Raw genomic sequence first — 17,833 nt, 5'->3', positions numbered from 1 at the left:
TAATTTCAGAGGGGTTTTAGGGAGTTTTGGACCTAAGGCCTAGCAGAACTTAAACGTTTAACTGGACAGACATTTTGCACTCTATTCTTGTTCGACTTAACTTAGCTTAGACATATATATATATATGTATATATATATTTTTTATAAATACATAAAGATGATAATTTCACTTAATTCTTGTTGTTCTTTTACTTCTTCCTCTTCTTGTTTTAATATATATTAACATAGCGAGAATTGAAATTTGTTTTTAAGAAATTGATGTAATCTCATTGTTACTAAAGTAGCTAAACAAAAACAATTACAACTAAATATACGTATATATATATGTGTATATATATATGTATATAATATTTTTCAATATTTTCCATATATATATTCATAATATGCATATCGAGCGCTTAGGCCTAACTTAGGGCTTATTTTGAAAAGATGGCTTATTGAAACAACTTTTTTGTTTTTGTTTTTGTTTTAGCAAAATTGTGTCCACATTTTTGTGTGTGTTTCCCTTCTCTCTGTGTCTATGTGTGTGTGTGTATTTTGAGTTCAACTACTACTGATTGGGCAGCTCTGTGAGCGTCACGTCGTACAGATCATCCTCGATCTGCTGCACTTCCAGCAAGAAAATGTCCTCGTTGCAGTAGAAGGATATCATATCATCGTCAATTTTCGCCGTAATCCTGCAAGGCAAAAGACACATGTAAGACTGGCGTTATATACATGAGGTTTCTATATATCTATATAGAGTCGAGTCAGTTTCTTTAACCAAGTTAAGAGTTAGTTGCTTTTAGACTAAGCTACCAAGATGAACGTGTTTTTGCCATTGTTAGTTCTCCATGAAGTACAAGTGCAAAGTGGTTGAGTGTGTGTGTCGTGTATCGTGTGTGTGTAGTCTGTTGTGTGTGTAGTATGTGTGTTGTGTGTGTGTGTGTTTAGCACTTGGACACAGCTGCCTTACTTACCCTTTCTTATTTGTGCGATATATGTTATTTATGCTCGTTGTTGATATTTTGTATTTGTTTTCAATCTGCAATTGAGAAACGAGAGAAATATGATGTTTTGTCTGTTGTGTTTTGCACGAGAGTAACGAGTAACGAGTAGCCGCTAACGAGAGATCAAATTCAACCAAAAAATCTTGCTAATCAAACTAAAATATTTCTCTTTTAACTCTTCGTGTGTTTGTAATGTTGTTCATTTGGAAAAAACGTTTGATAAGTATTTTTGCTAAATATTTTGCTAGTTCTTTTGAAATATTTTTAAAATCATTTTTTAAATATTTTCCATAATTTTTTTTTTAAATAATATAAAATCATATTTTAAATATTTTTAAAACCTATTGAAAATATTTTTTGAAAAGTCTTTAAATTATTTAATAAATTACTTTTAAATATTATTAAAAATACTTTGTTAAATATTTTTTTGATATTTTTTAAGTTTTCAAAATTAACTTTAAGATATCTAAAATACTTTATTTATTTAGAAATGTTTTTGTTTTTTATATGTTAAGCATATATTATGTATTTTTAAGATATTGAAACAAATAAAGATTTTTAAAAATATTTTTTATAATAAAAGAATTGATTTAAATATTTTTCAAAATACTTTGAAATATTTTTCGAAAATTCTATATCATTTTTAAATGTATACATATTTATATATATTTTTTGTGGATTTTTTTTTATTTCAGCCAATCTTCAACTGTTGCCTGTGCCGTATCGTGTGGGTTAAGTGTAGTTATAAATGGATAGATATACACATAGGTATATATACACACACACACATATGCATATAGAGTATATATATACATGTATGTACGGTATATAGAGGTACATATAAAGAGTAGTTTTTATATTTGATGATTTTTATGTGACTTGGTTACGACGCTTTCAATTAGTTTCAACTACAATTTAATATAAATATATTTTTTTATTATTTTTAATTCTTATTTTTTTTTTAATTTTAGATGAATTACGATTGATATGAAGTTTGGGTTTTAACAGAATGCTTTAGTTGAATAAATGCATTAACTTTGGTCAGTTTTTTTGTATTATGTTTGCATAAACGAGGTTTCTTCTTCATTTTGGATTTGAAATTTCAATTTGATAGTTTTTATATTTATTTTTAAATTTCTTTTGCGCTTTACCAATTCGACCAAAATGAACAAAATTACAGACGTTAGAGTTTTGGGCTTAATTTGTTTTGTTTGGTTTTTTTTTAGACTGCATTGTGAATTTTTGGGGGAATATGTATTACGTTTGGATAGGTTCACATGCTGGGTCAACCGGCTGCTGCTGCTGCTGCTTCTTCTTCTTGCACGCTTTATTCACTTACCGCATTGAGCAGGCCAATCGTCGTGGGCGGCACCACATGCAACGGCGTGTAGACCTCCTCGTTCTCCTGCCGCACGTACAGCATGACTCGCTCCGTGGTCGGCGGCGTCATGCGACCCCGTTTCATGGGTGGCCCAAAGTCGGACATCGGCGTGCTGGTTAACATACTCTGATCCAATATGTGATCCTTTTTATCACTAAACATATAGAGAGAGAGAGAGGGAACAGAGTTGGCGATTAATTAAACTGTGCTTGAGCAGCTAGAGGCGCGTCCTCTGCATAAAGGATGACGATTTTTACTCACGTCTGCATGTCGGGCGGAAAATGATTGTGAAACTTGAGCGTGGGCGTGGCCACCTTCTGGCCGTGCAGCAGAAAAGGCGAAGCGCCCTTCAGTTCCGGCGAGTCAGTCTCATGGCCATAGAAGCTCTGCAAGATTACGAAAGTTACATTACATCCATAGCTTTGTTATCTCATCTGTGACTTACCTTTTCCATGTCCTCGGCGGGCGAGAAGAGCACTGGCGGCTTGGCCAGATCCTGCATGCCATAGAACTCGGAACGATCTGTGACCGGATGATAGAGCTCGTCCAGCTTCTTGCGTCCAGTTGCTGTCATTTTGCGCTTGGCCGCTCGGCGTTCCTCATCGCGCGTCTTACGCTCGGCGCCCTTTGTTGTGAGAGAGGAAGAGAGAGAGAGAGAGAGAAAGGTTTAAGTAGCTGCTAGAAAGAGTGGAAAAGCTCCTTAGACACAGTATGTATTCAAACTGTGTGTAAGCAGGGCATATTTGTTTTATGTAAGAGTCGGAGAGCAGCTTCTTCGAAGAGTATAGATTTTGAGCAAATATCATAAAAATGATATATATCAGGATGACAGTTTATATAGAGTTGTCTCTCAGTTCAGCTAAGCGCTAAAGACAGTATTTTCTTTTATGTCTGCTATAATTTGTTTTAATATTGTTAGAAATTCAATATGCTGCTTTGGTTTTTTTAGCATAACTCGAGAACTATGTGCGCTAGAGCTACGAAATTTGGTGTGTATGCATATATAATGTAGGCATATATAAGAATAAATTCTTTTTTAGATAGCCCAAAGTAGGCACTTTTAAATTGATTTTGTTCAAGTAGAGCTTTGGTCTTTTGTATCTAGCTCTATTTATATGTATGGCATCTTTAACTCTTATATATTTAAGTCACTTTTTATGATTATTTCTTTAATTTGCTTACATTTATCTCAAAAAATTAATTGTAGATCAATCTTAATCATAGTTTTTTAAGCATAGCTCGAGAACTATGCGCGCTAGAGCTAAGAAATTTTGGTGTATAGTGTCTTCTAAAGTAAACACACATAAGAAACAATTTTTTCTTAGATACCCTACCTAAAGCTAAAAGCTATCATACCTCACAACATTGCTTTGACACATTTAAGACTTATAAAATTACAAGATCATTTAATAGACATTTAATGTCAGAAGAACAATAAAAGACGAAGCGTAATCCCATCTTAATAGACTTATGGAGGCCGAATAGTGAATGAGCAACAGAGTCTAGGGTATTTTGCTAGTCGAATACTGCTCGATTAGTGGACTTTTGAATGTTTTAATTGCGGGCTTAGCTAAGCGCTTGGACACTTGCGCAAGCAGCGCCAGGTGTGTTGCTTATGTGTATGTGTATGTGTGTGTGTGTGTGTGTGTAATTAGCAATCAATCAAAATGCATGGGATGCGCACATTTTGTTTATTGCATTTTTGTTTTTTTCAGCTTCTTCTCGTATTTTCTTTTATAAATTAATTAAAATCGTGTAGCAAGTGGCATAAGCCTTGCCACAGCTTGTGGCAGATTGCAGACGTTTCAAGAGCTGCTGCTGCTGCTTGTTGCCTGCTGCCTGCTGTACAAACAAGTTTTTGGCTGCCACCAACGTGGCCAATAAGAGCTTTCGGCCAGGCACCGTTAGGGTCAACAACAACAGCAAACGATTTGTTGTAAAATTATTATAAAATACTTAGCGAGATGCTGCATAAATATGCATACATCATAAATAATTCGGCGGCGGCGGCGCCTCCAGCTTGTTGCTGCAGCCTGTTGCCAATTTGCCCACCTGAGCAGCAGCAGCAGCAGCTGCTGGCTTTGCTTGATTGCCACACACACACACATATGTATACATATATATTTATACAGAGACATGTCGCTCATAGCTAGCGTTCACTGTGATTGCAGGTTTGCGTGTAAACAGATTCTGCTCGCTCTCCTTCCCTCTGCTGCTGCAGCACTTTGCATTTGTAATTAAAAATCAAGCAATTGAGGCGCGCAGGAAGTGATATTTTTCCCCCTTTCATAGAGAGCGCCTCCTCCTGCTGCTGCTGCTGCCTCTTCTCCTGCTGCTCGCCCAGCTTTAGCAGCTCTGCGCTGTTAGCCATTTATTTTATAGCTTTTTCTGCTCAAGTTATGCAAGGATGTGAAGATGTGCTTATGACTGCCTGCACACACACACACGCACACACACACACACGCACACACTTACATACATGCTGCGCTACCTATAAAGCCTCGCCGCTCCCTTCACCTGTTGCGCCTTCTGCTGCGCTTATCACAACTACAAATTTTTCTTTTTGCCTAGAGCATTCGCTGTACATCATTTGTGTGTGTGTGTATGTGTGTGTGTGTGCCTGCATGTAAATAACTGTATTTTATTACATACTTTTATTTTATCTTGGCAAAAATATCGCCAAAGCCGCTCAGACAGCGGCTCGAATTGCCGCCAATGCGGTCAACGTACGCCTTCTTCTTCTGCTTCTTCTACATCTCCACAGCCTCCTTCTCCTCCTGCTTCTTAATCGACCAACTGAGCCAGTGGCTGCAGCGGGACGTGTGGGGGAGTCAGACAGAGTGTGAGAGAGGGAGAGAGAGAGTCAGGGAGAGTCGTGCTATGGTCATCAGTTGCGCCGCATATTTGGTTAGCTGCGATAGTCGCAGCGATTACCAAAAGCGCTTTTTTCATGTTGTGTTTATCGATAAATTTTGCTTGGCTGGAGATCTTAATAAATGTGTATAAATGCGTATTATAAACTTTCTCTGTGCCACAGCGCGACACAACTGGAGCGAAATTTAATCTGAAGACGCAACTGTTATCTATAGCTAAATCTATTGAAACTGAGTGATTGACTGATTGATGGTAACACTAATTAGTGTGATTGAGCGTGTGCCTGAACTATTAATTGACTGATTGACGAACTGATTGAAAGTGCACATAAACAGACGTATCGACGGATTGATGGACTTGGTTTGGTTAGGGATTGATTGAAAAACTGACTGACTGACATGACTAGCTGATTGATTGATCTACTGCTTGATTGATTGGCGAACTGATTGACGGTTTGAATTATGGACTGACTGAAGTGCTGATTGAGCCTACGAGTCAGTTACTTACTAACGAGAGTCTGATTGATGAACTCGCTAATTGACTTTTTGATTGTTTAAGAGAATGATTGAAAGACTAAATGGCTAGCCGATTAAATGCTTGATTGCCAGACTGATTGTATGATGATCTGATTGATAGAATAAGTAATTGACTGACTGACTCATGTCCTCACTGACTGAGTCAGTGATTGAAGAAGTAACAGCTGACTGAACGATTGACTGACTGACTTAAAGTTTGCTAGATTGATTGATTGGCAAACACATTGATTGCTTGATATGCTAAGTGAATTATGCTGACTGATTGAGTGACTGAGCAACGGATAGATCGCAGGAGTGATTAACGGACTGTCAAGCTAACTGAATGATTGATTGACAATCAACAAGAGATTCTTAAATAGGAGGAATTGAAGAAGCAGACAAATACGATTGCATCTAGACAGCAGTTATACAGTTATGAGTACTGTCTAAGAGTTAATAAATGATATTTAAAAACTCAAATTGTAAATGCATTAAGCCATTTAATTTCTTCTCATACAATCCCCATCTCTCCACATGCAACTTAAAGATCTTTATCTGTGCAGTGAAATTTGTTTATCGTAATGTGGCGGCAGTTTCTTAAACGATTTTCGTTTTCATTTATTTTTTTTTTTTTTTTTTTTTTGGTGAAAAGACAGAAAAGACGCAAAACCTATATTTTTGCATTGATTGCAATGGAAAAAGGTGCCAAAAGGCGGCAATTGCAGCCGAATTGCAAATGCAGAGAAATCGCAGAAGCAGCAAAAAGCCAAGAGAAATGCGTGTAAAATACATGATGTAGCAGAGCATGTATGTGCGTGTGTGTGTGTGTGTATATAAAATAAGCTGGTACGCGAAATTTAATTGATACATTTATCGATAAACATACGCCTCGAAGTTCCAGGTTAAACCCCCAGTGCGCGCGTGTGTGTAAGGGTTATGGATAGTATGTGCTGTGTGGAGTACAATAAAAGGTAGTCAGGCCTGTTCATGGCTGGACTTGAAGAAGAAGAAGCAGCAGAAGTGTAATGATATGAGAAAATTAAATTGGAAATCCACGAAATGATTTATTAATAAAGCACATCAAGCGCAAAAAAAGTGAAGGGTTCGCATATGAAGCAAGCAGAGAGAGGGAGAGGGAGAGAGAGAGAGGCAGACCAAGGCGAAACGTTGGCTCAAAACAAGGGCACGACAAAAGGCGAAAGGATGATGCCAGGGAATCAGTGCCACAGTGCCAGAGCTCAAGGGAGTGGGGAGGGAGGCGAGGGGAGAGGGTTCCCTGTCCATTTACTTTTGTACGCGTTACGCTTTCCACCTGAGCTCGAAACGGACATTGGGTACGTTGATGAAGGGACAAGCCAAATGCCAGGCAGCTTGCAGCATGTAGCATGCAGCAGGCAGTTGCCCCCAATTCGATAAAAGCAGCAAGCGACAAGTGGCAACAACAACAACAATTGGCAGGGCTTTGCCTCGAGGCACGTCGCAGCGCTTTTAGTTAGCTTCATTCAACCTGCTGTGTTGCACGTGGCAGCTGCCTCTTCCTCTCTGTCTCTGCCACTGCCACCGTCTCTGTGTATGTGTAATTATGTATCTCGAGCTCTCTCGCATGTGGTAGCTTTTGCGAATTGAGAATCACTTACCTTATCGCAGAAGACCTTTATCTGACAGTAGCCGCGATGAAAGACCGTCGCATCGCGTGGATCCTCGAACGTATCGATTTGTACGTGCAGCGGCAGGCCCTGCAGAAGAAGATATAGAGAAATATGTAAAAAAAATACATATATATATTCCAAAAATATAACAATCAATCATAAAATACGAACTAAACTCTAGCTGCGCACTTAGGCAGGCCACACTGTGGCAGAGCAATGCTCGTTTCAGATTCTGAGCTGTTCGTGTCTTTCTGTCAATGAAATATCAACTTAATGGTACGCATTACAACATACAAAGGATGCTACAACAACAACAACAACAACAACTGCCTACGTATACATGTTAAGAGGCAGAACTGTAGCAATCGCCTCTTGACTCTGCCCCTTAGGCACATATTGTTGCTTTTATCTTTTATGATGTTGGCCTTGCCTTGCCGTTGCCGTTGCTGTGGCTGCGCCTGCCGGGTATTATGACTATGTGATTAAGTGTGTAACACAGGTAACAGGTAACACAGGCAAACGGGAGCACAGGGATACGCCTTCGGGCTCATCAACCTGTACGTTGCACAGACACCGACACTGAAATAGCCAACTCTATGTGCCCAGGTGTTTATTAAGCCAAGACAAAGCAGATGACGTTCGATTTAGCCTACGATGTGTGTTGCCTAAGAGTGACTTATAGACTAGGAGTCGCATATTGTTTATAGCTTAATCAAATTGGTTCACTATTTTCTATATTTCGAAAAGCTCAGCTCAATTCATATGATTTAAACAGTCTGGCAACGCTTAATTAACTAAACTGCCTTATTAAGTTGGCTGCGCTTCAATATGATATTGATATTGGCTTGTTGATATCATCATATATTTTATCTACCTTTTTCTATAGTGTTATAGTGTCTATAGTGTCCCTTCTAGCAAGCGAACTACATAAACTTTATTTTATAATTGCTCAACTTATATATATATAATATTTAATAATTGCTTAATCATATCTCAATTATTACATATATATATCTATATAATTTATATGTCCATATAAGAAAAACTCACCTTAACACCTTTCTGACTGCTAAAGTCCGTGCTGAGGCACTGAACCGCAATGTTGATCTGTGAAAATAAAATGAAATACAATTAAAACAATGCAGGCAATTAATAAAAGAGAAAAAATTGAGGAAAAAAGGAAATAAAAAAGAAATTAAGGCAGAGCAACAACAACAAAACACAAAAAAGTGCAAATTGAAAAAGTGCGTCTGGGGGCTGCGACGACGTCGACTGCGACGTCGACTGCAACTGTTATTAGAAGCAATTGTTTTCTCTCTATTAAGTCGATGTCCTCTTTATGCCCACGACAGTTTAAAAAATTCCAACACACACACACACACAGGCATACGCACACGCACAACAAAAGGCGTGTATGCTGCATACAGTTGGTTATATGGCAATGGCAATGCCAATGGAGACTAAAGCTGGAGACAATAACAAGGCAATACACAGAGGACCAAACCAAACCGAGCCAAGTCTGCAGAGGGAGGGAGAGCGAAGCGGTGTGGAGAGCAAAGTTGTGGAGAGTGAACAGTGTAGAGGGGAGAGACAACGGCAAGTTGACTTTTGCAATGCATCCAATTCATTTTTTTTTCGACTTCGATTCAGTTGCTCAGCGACAGACTTCAAGTCGCTGCGTCTGTGTGTGTGCGTGAGTGTGTGTGTGTGTGTGTGTAAAGGCATTTTAAGCATGTCCAAGCCAGATGCGACGAGCCAAAGACAAACAGTCGGACACAACAACAACAACAACAGCAACAAAAAAGAGTAGAAAATCCATCAACGCAAAAATACCAAAGGAAACAATCTTAATGGTAAAAGTGCAACGCGCTGTCGCTGTCGCCGTTGACGTCTCAGTCTCAGTCGCAGTCGCAGTCAGCGCCGCCGTTAACGTTGTCGATGTGGACGACGTGGAGCAGTATTTAATGTGAATAATTAGCGGGCGCGTACCATATAAGCGAAGACACAGACAGACGCTTGGCTGGCAGGCATTGAAGATGCAGTTGCAAGCAGATGCGAGCGACGGCTGTGGCACAGAGGGGGAGGCTGTGGCAAGCTGCAGCACCTGCGTGTCGGTGCGTACGAAAGTTTTTTTTGTTGAGCGGCCGCTGGGAAAGGCAAAAGATACGCGCAAACATACAGCTGCAGATACACAGATACAAGCTGCTGCAACAGCAGAGGCGTGGGGGGTAGGCGGCTGCTGCCTAACGGCATAAAACGAAATCGACATTATGCGGCCTTTGGCTGCGACGACTCTCTCTCTCCAGTGTCTGGTCGCCACGTACATATCTATATATTTATATATATATTTTTTTTTGGGATTAACATCTCAGCGCGTAAACAATTTGTAAATAAAAAGCGCGATATCGAAATGTAACCAAAATGCACTTATGGCCACATAAGCCGAGCCAATTGGCCAGACAGCGAGTCGGAGCGACAGACGGCTAGCGAGCCTGTTAGCCAATTTAATAACTGCTTGCCAATTTGACACAAGTCACTGAACTTGACAACAAGTGGAAAAATCAGTGCACAACACAAAAAAAAAAAATAAATAAAAAATTGATCAAAAATATTTTAGGCCGAGCTGGTATTATCTTTCATCTGTCTATAGCCAAGGCTCCAGCAGAAACACAAACTTGAGCAGCCAAGAAAAAGATCTTGTCTATATTATACTCGTTAAGTATGCTTCAGTTTAACTGTATCTATGTTGAGCGCTGTGTAATTCAAGCAAAGCAAATTTGAGTTAGATTTATTTGATATTTGGCCTGATGTTGATAGATAAATGATAGCTAAACATATACATGGCGCACCTTAAGAGTTATATCTTGCTGCAGACGTGCCTTTGATATCAGAGACAGTGGGTCTCTTATATAGATTGCCAATGCTTTTCAAACTCATTTCACTGCTTCTACTTTGCTAATTTTACTACTCTTTCTATTCCTTAAGCTTCTTCTTATACTCATCTGCCTACAATTTTAGCTCTTCGTAGTCCTTCCAGTTCGTTCTACTCCTCCTTCAATTCGTGCTGTTTCCTATCATTTCTCCCAGTTTTTATACTTCGCCTATTTCTTAAATTTCTCTTACTTTTATAACTTTTTTCATCTCCTACTTTTTCAATTTTTTGTAGTCTTCTTACTTTTTCTTTTTCCCTTAGTTCTTCAACATTTAGTACTTTTGCTACTCTTCCTATTTTTCTGACTTTTCCCAATCTTTCAACTCCTCCAGATTCTCCTACTTCTCCTACTCCCTCAACTTTCTCTATGGTTTTACTTCTCTTATTTTCTTACTTCTTCAACTTCTAGTATTCTTTATACTTTTTTTTTTAAACGCTTGCTGCTAGAGTTAACAGGGTATCTGCTAGTCTAGCATGCACTGCACATGCACAACTGTTGCCTTATTTTGTCTATCTTTTTTTGGATGGGTGGAGCTATATATGATTGCCAGTTGCTGTTGTTGTTGTTGTTTATTATGCATCTGCATTCAGCCACATGTAGCCACAATGTGGTTGTGGTGCGACGGGGCGTATACGTAATCTGGCGGCGGTTGGCGCTTGATTTGCTCAATAGAATTGCAAATATTCGAGGGGATTAAAATTGCTGATAATTGCTAAATTAAATGCGCGCATGGGAGCGCAAATCTAAAAGCCAAAAGCTGCTGTGAAAGAGATGGAGCGACAGAGAGAGACAGACAGACAGAGGGAGAGAAAATTGTCGTGGCAGGTGATTAAAACTAAGTGTCATAAATAAATAAATGCATAAATTATTCTTTTCAAAAAACAACAAAACAGTGCGCAAATCAAAGAGAGATGGCTATAGGCGGCCACTGAGCTGGGTGCGAGCGAGCCGGCAATATGTGTATGTGTGTTGAGGCGACTGTGCGACGCGCGTTGAATAATTTGCGTTGTTCGTTGCAATTGAAAATAAATCACAAATTAATTCTTACACACACAGGTCTCTCTATATATATATATATATATGTGTGTGTGTGTGTCATTTGCCGTCTCGTTTTTTTGTGATTTTTTATTTAATTGAGGCGGCGCTCGGCGCTCAAACAAAATGGAGACTTTTATAGAGCTAAAGGCAGGGGCGCTGGGTCGAAAGGGGGCTCTAAGAACTTACCTTGGCAGAGCTCTCGAGCGGATTCCAGTAGACGGCAATGGCATTGTGCGACACTTCCTCAATGCAGCCAACAAGACCAACCGAGTTCTTTGTATCTGCAGAGAAAAAACAACAAATTTATATATATATATATGTATATATATAGGAAAGATAAAGAAATAGTCAGCAGCGCAGCTAACATATCGTTTGTATTAACAATTAAGGAAAAATTGTCTGTGACAAGTGCCTAATGAGTTATGTTTGATGGGGCAAAAGCGCGCAACAGGTTGCAACAGCAGCAGCGGCAGCAGAGAGAGGTGGGCAGACGTAGGCAGCTCTCGGCCAGAACTAGCCAAGATTATCTGCAATCAAACAAAACCCGAATGCAATGCGCGTTTATCAATGTCATAACTCAGGTTGCACCAACTGTTGCTGCCGCCTTGCCCCGGCCTATACCCGCTCCGCTCTCCCCTTGCCACATTCAATAAAAACGAAGAATTTACGTTCTGGAAATTCTATACAATGTGTGTTTGGCACGCTGTTGGAGCTCGAAAACTACGCACCTGCATCCAAGATTCGCTGCTTCACGGAATGCTGGCGACTATGCCAGAATTGCCAGGCCTTTATCTCGTCCTCGGGACTCTTCTCCTCGCGAAACATCAACATGATCACACTCTGCAGGAAGTGAGAAAATACAAATGCATTGAAATAAATATATATAAGCATTATAGATGTGGTATAATGTACTATAATAATATATAATAAATAAAATATACAATATATTAATATTAAATAAATATTAATTGTATTAATATATTAAATATATTATTATATTTAAAGATCTATAAATTTGAAGATTTGAAATTTCGAATTTGATATAAATTTAAATTTAGGTGTTTTTAAAACTTTATGTCTGAAATTGTGCCAGACTGCAAAATTCTCTGTTATTTTCTTTGTTTTTAGAGGCGAGTCTTAGTTCTCAATGAATTATTTTATATATACATATAAACTTCTATCGATCTTTTACATATCTTTAGAGTATTGTAAGCAGAAATCCCATTTCAAAAATTGAAAATATATTTGTTATATATATATATATATATATATTTGAGAAATATTTCATTAAATATTTTTTAATAAATCTAATTTTTTATTTTTTTTATATATTTTTTTATATATAGTTTTCCATCTTAGTTACTTATTAATATATTAGCTTAGGGGATGCTGATCAGCTGCTATAAGAATTACACTACACTTTTTCAATTCACACATAACTATAAACAGGGTATCTATACGGTCATGATAAGCTAATGATCATATCACATATAAGTACACACAGACTTCCTTCAGGATCACATAACACCCAACTATCTATTTATTTTTTATTTTGTCAACTGCATTACCAAACTCTTTCGCAACTATTTACAGGGTATCTGTGTAGTTCATTTTGTTCATCTTCAATCACGCTTGATCTATACGCGTTGTGACACATGTTTTGGCTCTCTGTGTCTAGCTTTGTAGGCTCGCACCCTACAAAGTCAAAAGGATTAGAGAAGCATCAAAGAAAAGAAAAAATAGAATGAAAGGACGAACTCGATTTAGCAGAAAAATATCTAACACATTTGTCTCTCCAGTCACTCTCTCCCGCTCGATCTCTCTGTCTACCACTTTGTTCCCAGAGATATTTGCATTTTGTGTGCATCATTTATGTTTTCAGATTTTTTTAGATTTTGAATAATTACGTTGACAGCGCAAGAGGAAGCGCACAGATAGATGTAGGCCAAGGAAACGAGTCAAAAATTGCAACCCCTTGGCTATGCGCCGTTATCCTGTCTCACAGCCTACCCCCTGCCCCGCTATGATCTGCGCTGATTACTGTGCATAAATATTTTTGTGTATATTGTGCGCCTTTTTCTTGAATCTTTAAGTTTTTCTTTCTCCCTCTCTGTTACAAGCTCTAAGTATATATCGTAAATATTCATGGGCTAATCAGCTCGTAAATTATACTCGTTTTTTTTCTTTTATTTTTGTCAGTTTTCCACCGTTAGACGCTGGGAAATTGATAGGGAAATGGACACGACTATGCAAATGCGTCGCTTTAATTTTTCAACTTTGGGTTACTTTTTTCGTCTTCAGCCTCGGCTTAAGGTTGGATATTTTCTTATATCGATGGCCGCTGCCAGCCCCGAAAAGGGCGAGAGGGTTAAACAAATAAACTCGTAAATTCATTTTGACACTTTTTTCCAAAGTCTAGCGCGAAAATTATTGCACTTTTATGGTAATACGAGACGAGCCAAGACACTTCATAAAACACAATTAGTTGGGTAGTCGAAGAAAACAATGGGAAACTATGGTATAGGGGTAATGAAAACTGTCGCCAGATGGGCTACGTATAGAGTCAAAAGTCTTCTGCAACTAATTTCTGTTCTTGTTGTAGTAAAATTTTTCTGTCAGGCTTTGTATGTCAAGATCTTTGAGTTTTTAAATTAGAAATTCGGTTTTTTGGTTCATTACCGTTGATGAAACTTAGCATCTATAAGCGAGTGCCTAATACATGTTCCTGTTCTTTAACTTTACTCTCTTTCCTATGACTATTTGCTAGTGCATACTGAATTCTCATGAAATATCAATCTTGAATTGAATAAAATATTAATAAAAATATTTAAGTATCATTAACAAATTTTAAACTTATTTACATCTTTAAGATCTAGATCGTTCAGCAAATTTATTTAGTTTGCTGAATTATAAAAAAATTGTTTCATATTTTTAGTTTATGTTAATTTTAATTTTTTTTAAAAATTTTATCTTATTTTTTAAAATTATATTATTTATATTTTGTTTTCTATTTTCATTTTTTTTTGATCACTTCTTATTTTTTTATATTTTTTATATTGTATTTTATATTTTATTTTACATTTTTTTATATTATATTTTAAGTTTATTTATTATGTTTATATATTTATTTATTTATTTTTTTATATATTTTTTATATTTTTTTATATTTATTTATTTATATAATTTTATATTTCATTTTATATTTTTATTTAATATTTTTTAAGTCTTTAAAATCTTTTTAAAGAATTTTAGGTATCTTTATTTTGTTATTTGTGCCCTCTAATTTTATATAAATTTTTTCATAGACATCCCTAAAAACACGTTGGCTTATCTTCACTTTCATCTATGTAAGATCTAAATAAAATCAGTTAAGAAATTTTCAGATATAAAAGAAATGTTATCCTTTTACCTAACTTTAATCTCAAGATCTTTGGGTTCATAGTCAACAATTGTGTGTTTTTTTTTTAAGTTTCAAATTATTTAAAGGTTTCTTTTCAGCATTATTTGGGAGTTTCCTGCACTGCTGTGGCTGTTATTCTTAACACTTGAAGATCCTTGGACACTTTTAGAGGAACTTTTTTATTCGCTCAGTTTTGTTGCTTCAATTTGTCGCAGCTTTTTTCTGGATATTTACGTATGCAAATGCCAAAGGCGAAGAGAAGACAGTTCCAATTTCAAGCCCTAGTCAGCAGCAGGAACTCAATCTCAATTGTTGTTTACTTAGCCGAGCCGTTGGCACTTCCACATTCCACATTCCGACGACCCAAACACACACTTTTCACATTCAACTGTAACTTTGATTGTCTAAAACTCAACGGGTTCAGTTTACAATTTGCATTTTTCCAGTAGCGAGTCAGAAGACGTCATTTAAGCTTATCTGATTGATGATGTTGATGTGTATTGTGAGCAGCCAAAGAAGAAAAAATATCCTGTGTAGTCCTGAATAAACATGGCATGTGTGTGTGTGTGCGTGTGTGCTGAAAGGCTCGCAATTTGCATTGAGCGGCATATTCAAATTCTCATAAGGAGAGACGCCTTGGCGTATCATTTATCATTTATCATCGGGATATGCATATATAGAAGGCAGACCAGATCGCAGCGCCTTGAGCAGGATATGCGATGTCCTTGCTGCGCCTGTGCGCAATTGAGCAAAGGGTGGCGATAGCTGCCAAACTTGATTAGCGCTCAGGCAAACTGACATTCAGCTACTCGAGAGCGCACAGCTGACAAATAGACTGAAAAGGGTTTCAAGCCTTAAGCCTCAAATGACTGTTGACAGCCGAGAGCACGGCGCAGCAGCCACTAGCTCCACAATCAATATCAACTATGCAACAAGAGGAAGAGAGAGGGAGAGAGAGCGTGAGTCTTACCTTAACTGTTGTATTCTTGATTGGCTTATCCGCATCGTGCACATACTCCAGCGTAATGCCATAGAACTGACCCTTGTTGATGTAGGTGATGCGATCGTCCTCGCGACGCTGCGACGAGCTGATCGGGCTCTCCAGATTATAGCGAAAGCCCACATTTGTGAAGCTAAGAAAAGGCAGAAAAAGACATAAAAAATATATATATATATAAAATAGATATATATATATAAAATAGATATATATAAAATAGATATATATATATATCTAAGCTCAAATCACTTTTACAGGGTATTTTTTATTTGCTGCTTACATTTTTGGTATTTGTATTTTATCAGCATCATTTTGGCGTCCGAAATCGTGCCAGGGCCTCGAGCGTGTCGATCCATTTGTGCTCGTATCCACCAGCGATGTGGTTGGACTATTCTGGCTGCCATGGACCACGGTGCGCTGTTGTATGCTATTCACTGAAACGGGTATGCTGCCATTGGCATCGATTAGGGTGCCCGGCTGACACAGTTCCGTATAGTCGAAGGACTGTTAAAGAGAATTTGCGAATGGATCGTTGATTAGTTGCGTTGCTTATGATAAAAGTTTATAAGATATAGAATATAGTTTATTAATTAAATAATGGACACGTCACGCAGTTGTAGCTACTCGTTACTTGTTACTCGTTACTCGTTACTCGCTACTGATTACTCGTTGCTAATTGAAATTTGTGTTAGCTGTGACTAAATCTTTGCACTACAAAAGGTATGACGACACTCGCTACTCGCTACTCGCTACTCGCCGCTCTTGACTCGCTACTCGTTACTTTAAGTCTGTAGTTTTCTTTGTGTTTGTGTGTATACCTGCTGTATGTGATTTTGATCCCGCGGCGTTATGGCATCCGTGCCAATGCCCGAATCGGGACTGGGCAGGTCCACAGTGAGACCCGCCGCCGTTATAGCCTTGGCATAGAGCGGCGTCCCGCCGTTCTTGCCCGACTGCTCCTGTTGCTGCTGCTGCTGTTGTTGCTGCTGCTGCTGTTGCTGTTGTTGTTGCTGTTGCTGCTGCTGCTGTTGTTGACTGTGGTGGTGTGCATTGCTGCTGGTTAGCACTGTGGTGGTGGTGGGCGCATTGCTGCTGAAGCGCGCCTCATAGACACCGCCCACCGGCTGTGGCTGTGCGGCCGCCGTGACGGAAACATCTTCGCCGTAGAGACTGCGCGCGGTGCCCGCTGGCACGTAGCCGCCTTGGCCATCGGGTGCGAAATATTCACGATAATAGGGCTCCGTTATGAATGTGGTGGCGGGTGGCGGTCCAGGTGGCAGTCGTGTCGTCGTGTACATGCCATAGCTATCCGTTGTGATATATGGACCCGGACTGGGACTTTGGGCTTGCAATGTGCTCTGCTGTGTGCTGGTTCCATTGCTGTTCTGATGTGAGGTCTGCAGGAGTTCAGGTCAATCTCTCTCTCAATCTCTTTCTCTTTCACTCTCTTATACACTTGCTCCGTTTGGCTCACTCACCTGTAGATAAATCTGTGTGCCGCCCGTGGTAGCATACATCTCTAGATCTGTTGTCGCTCTGGCGGGACTAGTTGCAGTTGCAGTTGCAGTTGTTGTTGCTGTTGCTGTTGCTGTTGCAGTTGCCGTTTTATTGGCTATATCGAATGCAGTTGCAGTTGCAGTTGCAGTTGCCTCAGTTTCTTCACTTCTAGCTGCATCCACGCGCAATATCTGTGAATTTTCGTTTGGATTTGTGTTGGTTTTTTTCGTGTTTCGTTTTTCTTTCAGCTGTTTGCAACTTGGCTACTTAAAAGCTACATTTTCTCTATAAACTACATTCACACTTAACTCCAGAATTTTGACTTTTATATTGTGTTAGTTTAGATTGATTTGGTTTTGAGTAGCGTTTAAACGTAGAATAGAATCTTGACAAACTTAAGAATTAATTTCATTGGCAATGCTTTAATAATTATTCCCCTATAGATCAAAGATATTTTAATGCTTATAAAAACCATATATCATAGGATTTTCAATAAATTTAAGCACTCTTTGATAAGTTTTCTTGTGACTTTTATAGATTCAAGTTTTATTAAAAAAGTA

At 38.4% G+C, this 17,833-nt stretch overlaps 1 protein-coding gene across 5 annotated transcripts in view; it reads right to left on the bottom strand.

Moving 5' to 3' along the window:
* Positions 1-405: 405 nt before the first annotated feature.
* Positions 406-17,833, bottom strand: part of LOC111605346 (protein grainyhead) — a 40,650-nt gene continuing 23,222 nt past the window's right edge. For 3 of the 5 annotated variants that reach the window (XM_023323820.2, XM_030225423.1, XM_030225425.1), the window contains exons 3-15: positions 17,255-17,464; positions 16,595-17,173; positions 16,057-16,280; positions 15,750-15,912; positions 12,108-12,219; positions 11,566-11,660; positions 8,459-8,515; positions 7,397-7,495; positions 2,816-2,995; positions 2,632-2,756; positions 2,329-2,524; positions 960-1,024; positions 416-677 (exon numbers count right to left, since the gene is read on the bottom strand). In XM_023323820.2, the coding sequence (XP_023179588.2) occupies positions 551-677; positions 960-1,024; positions 2,329-2,524; positions 2,632-2,756; positions 2,816-2,995; positions 7,397-7,495; positions 8,459-8,515; positions 11,566-11,660; positions 12,108-12,219; positions 15,750-15,912; positions 16,057-16,280; positions 16,595-17,173; positions 17,255-17,464 (2,232 nt within the window). In that variant the 3' untranslated portion in view covers positions 416-550. Of the gene's footprint in view, positions 678-959; positions 1,025-2,328; positions 2,525-2,631; positions 2,757-2,815; positions 2,996-7,396; positions 7,496-8,458; positions 8,516-11,565; positions 11,661-12,107; positions 12,220-15,749; positions 15,913-16,056; positions 16,281-16,594; positions 17,174-17,254; positions 17,465-17,833 lie in introns of all 5 variants that reach the window. The other 2 variants (XM_023323821.2, XM_030225424.1) reach the window with 2 other exon arrangements.

The sequence above is a fragment of the Drosophila hydei genome, unplaced genomic scaffold (assembly GCF_003285905.1).
Source record: "Drosophila hydei strain 15085-1641.00,03,60 unplaced genomic scaffold, DhydRS2 tig00008134-arrow-pilon, whole genome shotgun sequence".
Taxonomy (NCBI): domain Eukaryota; kingdom Metazoa; phylum Arthropoda; class Insecta; order Diptera; family Drosophilidae; genus Drosophila; species Drosophila hydei.
The sequence above is the reverse complement of the archived record's forward strand: the minus strand, read 5'-3'. Positions and strand labels throughout refer to the sequence as shown.